Source organism: Daktulosphaira vitifoliae, unplaced genomic scaffold, assembly GCF_025091365.1.
Source record: "Daktulosphaira vitifoliae isolate Bord-2020 unplaced genomic scaffold, ASM2509136v1 Scaffold_2, whole genome shotgun sequence".
NCBI classification, from domain to species: Eukaryota; Metazoa; Arthropoda; class Insecta; order Hemiptera; family Phylloxeridae; genus Daktulosphaira; species Daktulosphaira vitifoliae.
In genome coordinates, this window is record NW_026099573.1 from 42,032,459 (window position 1) to 42,043,423 (window position 10,965).

General features: G+C 26.0%; 2 protein-coding genes across 3 annotated transcripts in view; one reads left to right on the forward strand and one right to left on the reverse strand.

Moving 5' to 3' along the window:
• LOC126899356 (dynein axonemal assembly factor 11) overlaps positions 1 to 1,935 on the reverse strand; it is a 5,940-nt gene extending 4,005 nt beyond the window's left edge. The window contains exons 1-2 of one of the 2 annotated variants that reach the window (XM_050674227.1): positions 357 to 1,935; positions 115 to 282 (exon numbers count right to left, since the gene is read on the reverse strand). In XM_050674227.1, coding sequence (XP_050530184.1) covers positions 115 to 282; positions 357 to 366 — 178 coding nt within the window. In that variant the 5' untranslated portion in view covers positions 367 to 1,935. The remainder of the gene's footprint in view (positions 1 to 114; positions 283 to 356) is intronic. The other variant, XM_050674228.1, reaches the window with a different exon arrangement.
• Positions 1,936 to 4,485: 2,550 nt separating this feature from the next.
• On the forward strand, positions 4,486 to 10,737 carry LOC126898289 (general transcription factor II-I repeat domain-containing protein 2-like). The gene is made up of 3 exons (XM_050672231.1): positions 4,486 to 4,640; positions 9,018 to 10,129; positions 10,277 to 10,737. The coding sequence occupies exons 1-3, from the start codon at positions 4,486 to 4,488 to the stop codon at positions 10,735 to 10,737; spliced, it is 1,728 nt and encodes a 575-aa protein (XP_050528188.1).
• Positions 10,738 to 10,965: the final 228 nt, after the last annotated feature.

The window sequence follows — 10,965 nt, forward strand, 5'->3', positions numbered from 1 at the left end:
TCCATATAATAGTATGATATAATATAATCGCTTTTTAATAGTTATTAAACTAAAATATTAGCTTCGATACGTAGCTGAGAAGGTATTTTAATTATTAAATAAATTTTTAAGTACCAATTTTAAATATTAAGTTGGATTGTAAAAGCAGTATTTTCAGTCCTTTGCACCAATTTTGTAAATTTTCAATTTTTATTAAATCTTCTTGGTGTAAGGATAATTCTTCCAGAGTACTTATTTCCCCTTCATTATGCTCACATCGCTTTCTTAAAAGTTCAATTGTGACTAAAAGTTAACGCGACGTTATTTTCTATACGAATGTCATATTTTACTTTTTAATAAAATTATTATGTACTTACTGTATGCCATTATATTTTGGTCAGTGTATATGAGTTAAATTAAACTAACATATACAATAAAGATATAGGTAAATGAATCACTTCTTAAATTTGCTACATATGACTTAGGCTGATTTATTTTGTTGCCATGACACTGCATTATTCATCAATACTAAACATTTTTTATTGCGCAACGCTTAACCAAAGTTTAACATTATAATTATATTTTTTTCAAGGTTTATATTATAATATATATACCGCAATTATAAGCATGTAATCTCAGTGGCGTATTCAGAATTTTTGTTTTAGGGGAAGGAGGCAAAGACCTTTTTTTGGCTTATTGCTTATTCTTACTAGTTCTTAAGTCATACTTTTAAAAGTACTAATTAGCCAATTGGAGGGAATTGTAGTCTCTTTTTTCCAATTGACTACACTACTGCATCATAATCGTATAATATAAAATTAAAATGTATAAACACATAATATATACTTAAAAATTTTAAGATTAAAGTGACACTATTATGTATAAAACATATTTAATTATAAAACAAATAAATAGTATTCAAGTGTAAAACAATTATATGGTAACTAATAGTTTCGAATTTACTTCATCGTCAAGTTGCTATAAAATATTAATATACAGAGTGATTCTTTCACTACGCCTCATGAAATATCATCAAAAATATTAGAGCTAATCATTTTTTATTTTTTAACAATAATAGAACTTGTTTAAGCCGTTTTACAGAAAAAAATTAATTTTCTGTTACCATTCCTTATACCCTAAATTCGTATCAACTCTCGATTTTCAACCACGATTATTTTTTATATTAATAGATTTTTATTAAAGTATATTCATTTTTTATAAAAAAATTAATTCATTAAATGAATGCATGTAATCGTCGATAGTCCATTTTAGATCTTAAGTAAAACTGCATTAATATTAATTTGCTTAACATTCTTTCATCAGAAGCAGTAAAAACGAGAACAGCTGCTAAACAACAAATTCGATTAACTTGTGCAAGAATTAATATTGATGACTTAGATATTTCAAAAATATTTATTCAATTTTTTTTATCACAATGATTGAAATTCAATAAAATTTTTGTATGTATTGCATCAATATCATGAATTTTTCCTCTATTGTTCATATCAGGAAATTATTTAACTATATTCGAGACATTTCCTAATGAACAAGTTAATGAGTATTTTTAACATGTTAAATAGAGGCTTCAATGTTTCAATAGTACTTTATAAATGTTCATTTGTTAAATTTATCAGTGCGTCCAATACATGTTTGAATTTTTTCTTGTAAAATGATATTAATGACATTTTTAATCGGTTTTTAAATTCTGGTCAACTATTTTGGCATTAACTGTTTTCGATGATGTTTGATGATATCTGCTCCTGGACCTAATTAATTTTTTTGGGATAACACAGTAGCGTCTATAATACATCTAATTTATCGAAATTTTTGTTTATATTTTAAAGTGATTGAATCGTGTCTTTATTAAATTACTTGTATCAGTTATATTTAACTATTACGTCTTAAATTTTTCTGTCAGTGTTTTGAGTTTATATGATACATTTTTCATAAATATAATTGAAAATGTCATAATAAAAAAAAAAAAGAAAAAAAGGGGAATTATAAATTAGGGTTATAATATTTTGTCATAAAAAAAAGAAGTAAAAATTATTCATGACTTATTTTAAATCTATCTTTAATTTTTTTATGACATGCTTAGAAATATAATTTCTTACCTTGTGTCCAGCTAGCTTGATCGTTTATTGTAAAAAAATATAATAAGAACACTGACTTTAATCTATTTATTTATTTTATAATCTTATAAAAATTGTTAAACGTGAAATATTTCTTTACTTAAATTCCTTTCTACACTTGGTATCTGAATATATATGTTCTTTAAAACGAATTAAAATGAAAATTGATTCAAAAAAATTAATTTTTAATACATATGTTTTCAACAACAATCTTCTATTCTTGTAAACGTACAGAAAATGCAATAGAAAACCTTTTTTTTTTCTGATATTTAATAACTCCATTAACATGGTACAATATTAATTCAAAAATATTTATTGGACGTTTCGTGCTTTGATACGATTATTATAATACACTAAGCTACAGTTATCAGGCAATTTATGATTATTGTGTCTGCAGAATCACACAGTTGTTGACATTTAAATTTCTTAAGTAAGAGTATATTTATCCTTTTTACATTAGAGTTGAACTTTAATTTTAATCGTAAAAGATGCATTTCATTATTCAATTAACTCTAAAAAAAATATTAAAAAAATCAATAACGGGTCTAAAAAATCATTGTTTCCAAACTTATTAAACACTCTGTATAAAGGTATATTTTCTAATATTTTTAAAATTGATTTAAGGTAAACAAATTTTGAGAAAACGTTTTTCTTTTTATTTATTTAACATATTTAAAGTTAATACTTCTAATTTTAACTAAATAACTGATTTTCGTATAATAATTATCAAAGAAATAATTCCTTTGATATGTTATATTAAATTTTGAATGTTATATCACAAGCTCTTTTATTGTTTTCACAATTATAAGTAAATTCTTCTATTGCAATGTACGCTAGATGGCAGAAGGGATATCAAATTTGCTATAAGTGTTCTTTAAATAAAATTAAATATTTTTAACTTTTACTTGTGTTTATTTTGTTCTTTAGACTATAGGATTGATGATTAATTAATTGAGTGATTTAATATTTAAAAATCAATATTTATTTCAAAATTAAATATCAAGTTTATCATATGATTGCAATTAATAAGATAAATTATTTTATTAAATTAATTTATCATTATTAATAACTGCAGTATATCTTGGTTAAATTAATTATTTATTACTTTATTATAATTCCAATTTTATTTAATCTGTGAAAACAACCTGGTAAGTCTACTGAGCATAGAACATTCTTGGACGAGGTTGAAACGATCAACTAAAATAAAAATTTTAATACTAGTCATACAAATTATTTACCTTATCTTGTTTTAAAATAACCTATCTATGATTTTAACATCGATTTATCAATTTATGAATGTGTAGGAAATATTTATTTTAGCTATGAATTGAAGGATAATGAATATTTAATGATATGATTGATGCTTTATATACCAAACATAATATTAAAAAAAAAAAATAGTAACATGGTGTATAACTCATTATGACTAACGGATTCATTGTCAAATTTATTAAAAGCTTTAAAGCTTCAGCACAATTTTCATTCATTTTTAGTAAACGCCAGAACTATTTTAAATACAAAAAAAATCAAGTGAACATGATTTAACTCGAATTATTACTCTAGATTATTATTTTTATTTTGGAATTACAAATAACATAAATTCTTTTGGTAATTTCTTAATACATTTTAATGATGTTATAATATTAGTAATATGTATTGATGGTCTACCAATCTTCTTTAAGTAATTTTTATTTTTGTTATATTCGTTCACCAAAAAAGTGAAACGTTATGTATTTTTGGTTTATATTAGGGAAAAATGAAGCCCAGTAATTTGTATTTTAAAAATATGGTTGATGAATTGAAAAAAATATTTATTAAAGGCATGGAAAATCAACATTAATTTTTGCTGGAGATGATAATAAGATAATAGGAGTAGGTTTAATTATGAATAAAGACACGGGAAAAATAGTTATCACCGTAGTCCAATACAATTGCTGAATAATTGCTATTAAACTGTAAACAAAACTTGTTAACACTTTCATTATACAAGTGTATATGATTCGGAGTGGTATATATTAGTTAATTAGTCACGGAGACGACAAAATTGAGGAAATGTATGAACAAATTGACGAAGTTAAAAAGTTATTAAAGGAGAAGGATAATATAATAATCATGGGGGATTGGAATGCAGTTATAGGAGAAAAGCAAGAGCGAGGTATTTCAGGTGCTTTTGGGTTGAAAAAAAGAAACCAAAGAGGCAAAAGACTAATAGTTTTGAGAGACTTAAATTTTAGGAATAAAACTTAATGATAACAAACACTCTATTCTCGTAGTCTTAGCATAGAAGGTACACATGGACTATGCCAGGAGGTGTTAAAGAAGGCTAAAAAATTCATGGACAGAAGAGTTAAAAAATATTTAGGTTTTCAGGAGAATGTATACACAAAAATCAGTATGGAATATGCTAAGAATGAAAAGAAAAACATGGATTGGATACATAATAAAGAATAGTCCTTGGATAACCACAATAATAGAGGGAAAAGTTGAAAGAAAACCTGGAAGAGGAAAGTCTAGAACTCCATTTTCAAAGCAAGTGATGGAAAATACTGGATTAGAGACATACTAGGAGTTGAAGAGGATTTTAAGTGACAGAGATAAATTGAGAGACATCAATAATCATTTAACCAATCTTCGGATTGAAAAAAAAATCATTATTGTGTCGATAACAAACAGTATCAGTTTGTTGTGATATACCAACTAAAAGATTTAATTCATATACTAAAGGGTACAATAATAACAACTATAAGTAATACAGTAAGTTTTAGCTTCGATGTGAAGTTGAGAAAATATTAATGACACCAATGATACCAGGTATTAATGAAGGTACTATGATATGTTTTTTTTATTATTTTTTTTTTTGTTTCTGATACCACTTAATCTCAGCTCTCACTAAATGAAAAATACGTCAAAAGATCACTAATCGTATCTAATCGAAGACAATACTCTCAAAAATTGAAAAAATTTCCCTCGTTCCTCAAAAATGGGAGAAATTTTCAAAAAAATTACAATTTTAAAAATCGATAATTTTGGACATTTTTTCAAAAATGTATGTGTTAAAACAATTTTTTTCATATAAATACATTGGGTATTTACCTATACTTTGATATATTTTTGTGAACATTTGGCCCTTTACCTGCCCACAGAAGAGGTTTTAAAATGGCAATTTTTCCACAAAAAAATTAACTTTTGAAAATGCTCTAGAAATATTGTAACTTTTATATATATCTTAAATTAAAGCTTATGTAATATACTATTATTTGAAAAAAAAAAAATTACCTCTCGACTTGTCTCCATGGTGAAAATTACTACTGTATTCAAAAATATGCTATTTTTGTGAAAAAATTCTTTATATTATATTTTACACTTTTAATTATATGCTGCTATAACTTTTAAAAATATGCATGTATCAATACTATTTTTTTATGATAAATATTATATATGAGGTATACAGAGTGATTTTTTTTATCATAACCCATTCAATTACTTGCAGAATAAATATAATTTAAACATTTTTTTTTTTTGGTTTCTTAAAATCAAAAAAAAATAGTAAATAGTAAATGGTATTTGAATTTTTATTATAACTTTATTAGTTTATTAGATATAAACATTTAAAGTTTTAAATTTTTGAATAAATATACATGTAAAATACACAAGGGATTATAAATACAGGTAGCTAATTGGATTTTTATGACATTGCAATTACAGTCACGGATTGTTTATTATCAATTATGACTATTAATAGATATACATTCTGTATTGTCAGTTAGTGTATTTATAACCTCACAACAATGTGCCTTATTACCATTGATAATAACAATGCTGTGTACCTGTTAATATCGATGTCATAAAAAACCAATTAGCTACCCGTAATTGTAATCCCTTGTGTATTATACATGTATATTTACTCAAAAATTTGAAACTTTAAGTGTTTATATCTAATAAACAAATAAAGTTATATTAAAAATTCAAATGCCATTTACTATTAAATTAAAAACTCAAACATTTTATAAAATTCAAAATATGTGTTGCCATTTAAAAAAACAAAGTTGACACCCTTACCAGTCATAAGTGATGAACTTAAAATGTATTACATAGTTAATAATTCAAGAATAATGTGTAATTAAAGATAACCAAAAAAAAAAAAATTTTAATTATTATTACTCTGTAAGTAATTGAGTAGGTTATGATAAAAAAATCATTCTGTATAGTTTCAAAACCAGCTAAAACCATTTTTTGAAATATAAAAACTTTACTCTTAAAATTAAATACATAAAATAATTAATCAGTATTAATATCTTAGCATAAAATATAATCATTATCAATTATTATTTACCGCGAAAAAAAAAATAATTGATTATGGATTGTTTTGAAAATGACATTGTTAGATGGGTGATTTTGAAACCTACCATATTTTTCTATGATTAATTTAAACCAGTTATAGCCTGTTTTTAAGTACAATATTTTTACAGGACATTTAGTACAGTGTGATCATTTAGAAAATACAAAAAAAAATCATTTATAGCTGGTTTTGAAACTATACGCCTCATATATATACCTCTTTCATTCGATATCCTATTTATTTTAAATCACACCATTTCCTTTTATACAGGAGGGTTCAAACCTTAAAACATGAGTATATAAAGTAGAACTTTTTCAACTTAACTTTTGAAAATGTTCCGAAAATACTGACACTTTTATATATACCTTAAATTAAAGCTTATGTTACTTATTTTGAAAAAAAAATGGACCTCTGGACTTGTTTTCATGGTGAAAATAGTCACCGTATTCACAGTATTAACTCACAGACAAAAAAAGTTAAACTTATTTAAATTGTTTGCTTCTATTAAGTCGAAAAAAATAATATTGAAATTTGAACTTGCTTAAATTGCTATTTTTTCGGTCGACGAATGCGATTTGGTTGCTGAATCGGTAACACTTTAATTTTATCGTTGTAGCACGAGGTTCAAACCCGCTTATGGCAAATTTTTTTGCATTTTTTTCGTAATTTATTTTTGAGTGAAAATATAATTTTCAACTCATTTGATTTTTATATCATTTATTTTCAATAAATTTAATAATGATCAAGGATCTCATCACTATAGTCTCCCCTTGTGAGAAGAAATTTCTTATTCATATTAAAATTATTTTATTATGTGGTTTCTTTTTGAGGACGTCATTTATTTTCTCAGCTCTCACATGACCTATTTTTACAATACAAATGCAAACAAATATTGAGCTTTTCTGATAAATTTACTGTATAATTTACTAACTGCATATTTATCTTAACAATAACATTTTTTTAATTTTCTATTTAATAATGACAATTTCAAACATGCAAGTTTTGCTAAAAGTTATGGTAACAAATTCAACTTTTTTCTATTATAAACTTTCACAAAAACAATTTTAAAGGACCAATGAAATAGGTTAAAATGTCATTTTGTTCTGCTTATTTTTAACATATTGAAAATAAAAATTAGTTATAATTTAAAAACAATTTTTTTTTTGTTTTAAATATTATTTTATATGTAATTATTAATAATATCAAAAATTAGAAGTCATAGAAAAAGTCTAATTTTAGATTTGAAAACAGCACGAAAAGTTATTTTAGAAAATTATATTTTTAATTCTGATGAGAATTCCTTGTAGTGCAGTGTATTTATTTATAAGTAACAAACAGTTTTTATTGAAAATTATTGCATCAAGCCCTATAAATGTTTATACCTGTTAAAGTAAAGAAATATACAGCTACTGTATTATTTTTATAATTTCTCCGTATAAATTACAATATTAAATTATTGATAACCAATTTTACTATAAATTTAATTACTATAATTAGTATTTACTCTTGTATTATATTTTTAAATCAGTATATAATTAAGGAAATAGGAGTTGATGTTACTTTTGTAATTATCCACCAATTCCTTAGAATTGAACATTATCTACAGATTTGTATCTTAGCGTGTCTGTCTTATGATAGTGATTTTAATCACTGCCAGATATCATCTATACTATCTCATACACACTGTGCCACAACCCCACTGTGCTACCGTTTTTTTTCTTAAAACTGCCATAACTTTTTTAGGAACAAATTTGCATAATTTGTTCTTAAAAACAAAGTTGATTCTTTTAGCATAAAAGAACCTATTTAAATTTTATTAATCGTATAGATCATCATATATTTATAATAAATCCTTACTATATAGCTATATAGCAAAATTCATATTATCTATAGCTTAGATCAGGCATGACCAACCTTTTTAAGTTTGCGGGCCATTTGTCATTTCAGCAAAACTTAGACGGGCCGCATATTTATGAAAATTCACATTTTGAAAAATTTTTAATAATCTAATTTAAATCTACCCATATTATAAACATTATTAAATGTGTTATCTATCTAAAATCTATCTTTATTGTAAACATTATCAAAAACCTACTTAGATTGTAAACATTACCAAATATGGTCATAAACGAGCGGGATTAAAGGTGATAGAAAACATTGACACTATAAATAAATATAAACACAAACAATTGCCTACTATTAATTGATGCGTCCTTTGCACACTTGAGTCAGTTAGTTTCCTGCTTATGATGTTAAAGCGACTATATTCCAGTGAAAGTGATATTTAAGTGCATTGAATTATTGGTAATAAAAATTTTTTCATTATAAATAAAAATTGATCATTATTAACGAATATTTATTATTTAAAAATAATTTTTTTTAGCTCTGTGATAAATGCCCTAATAAAAATGTCTGAAACAAAAAAAAAAATACGTAAAATTTCCGAAGAAAATCGTCATTTTCAGGACATTTGGATGTATAAATACTTTTTCATTCAATTCAACGAGAAACCAACTTGTCTTATTTGTCGTGAATCTGTGGCTGTTTATAAGGAATTTAATATTCAGAGGCATNCGTCGTGAATCCGTGGCTGTTTATAAGGAATTTAATATTCAGAGGCATTATGAAACCAAACACAAATCAAAATATGAAAGTATTAAAGATAAGGCTCGCGAATCTAAATTGGAGTTATTAAAAAAAAAATTCGCGGACGAGACAAGCGCTGTCAAAAGTATGTTTTCGCGACAAGTAAAAGGAAAGGACGATATCGTTACAGCAAGTTATAAGATTGCAAATCTTATTGCGAAAGATCAACAAGCGCTTAATAGTGGCGAGTTTATTAAAAAGTGCATCATCGCAGCTATTGAAGAAATCGCTCCTGAGAAATGCTCTGCATTCAAAGAAATAAGTCTATCTCGGCCCACCATTACTCGTCGCATAGAAGACATTGGTAAAAATTTACAAGATCAGTTGCAAACAAAAGCAGAACAGTTTTCTTTTTTTTCCTTGGCTTTGGACGAAAGCACGGACAATCGTGATACAGCGCAATTACTCATTTTTGTGCGGGGAATAGATCGAGAATTTACAATAACTGAAGAGCTTGCATCTTTACAGAGCATGAAAGACCGCACATCTGCAGATGACCTTTTTGAAGAAGTTTTGCAGTGCATAACAAAGTTGAATTTAAATTGGAAAAATCTTTGCGGACTAACAACAGATGGTGCACCAAGCATGATTGGTTCAAAAAATGGATTAGTCACAAAAATTTTGCATCAAATGGCCACTCAAAATTTAGAACAGCCATTGCCTGTTCATTGCATTATTCATCAGCAGGCGTTATGTTGCAAAGTACTCGAAATGGACCACGTCATGAATGTTGTTAGAGACATTGTGAACTTTATTCGTTCCCGTGGCTTGAATCATCGGCAATTCCAAGCATTTTTGGAAGAAGTCGGTAGTGAATTTTCCGATGTTCTTTACCACAACCAGATACGTTGGTTAAGCCGAGCCCAAGTATTATCACGCTTTTTTAATCTTCTTGCTGAGATAGAGATTTTTATGACGAAGAAAGGAAAAATATTCGTTCAACTTTCTGATTCATTGTGGCTTTGGGACTTAGCCTTTTTGACCGACATATCTAGTCACTGCAATGATTTAAATTTAAAACTACAGACACAGGGCAAATTCATATTTGAACTCTTAAATGACGTGTCCGCTTTTGAGCTGAAACTAAATCTATTTAGTAGACAAATTGAAAATAAAAATTTTATACACTTTAATTGCTGTAAAAAAATACAAGAAAAGAATTTTTTAAATTTTTCAACAGTAAAATTTGTAGACTTGTTGGAAAAATTAAAAACGGATTTTCATACACGGTTTAAAAAACTTAAAGAACAAAGTATGTTGTTTCGATTGATTGAAAATCCTTTTCAGATGGATGAAGCTGTAGTTCAGGAAAATTTTCAAATGGAAATAATAGAACTGAAAACTAATACTTTACAGAAGGACTTGTACGAAGAAAATCGAAAGAATTTACCAAACTTTTACAAAAATCTTGACGACGAAAATTTTCCTGAATTAAAAAAACTGGCTCAACGTGTTTTTTCAATGTTTGGATCGACATATCTGTGTGAACAAACATTTTCAAGGATGAAATGTATCAAAAGCAAAGAAAGATCTCGCCTTACAGATGATCATCTTCATTACTTACTAAGGGCTGCCACTACAAAATTTGAACCTGATATCAAGAAGTTGGCGCTACAAAAACAACCTCAAGTTTCACACTGATTTTAACTTTGTATTTGAATTTTTTTCTGACATATTTGAAATAAAGCATTTATTAAATTTTTCTACTGTTTTATTCAAATTCTAAACTAAACTATGGGCCGCATAGAACAGTGTCGCGGGCCGCACGTAGGTCATGCCTGGCTTAGATGAAATGGATTGTGTTATATTTTAGGTTATGTTATTATCATTATTACAAAATTAATTTCTGTACCGTGTGTACTTCAAACC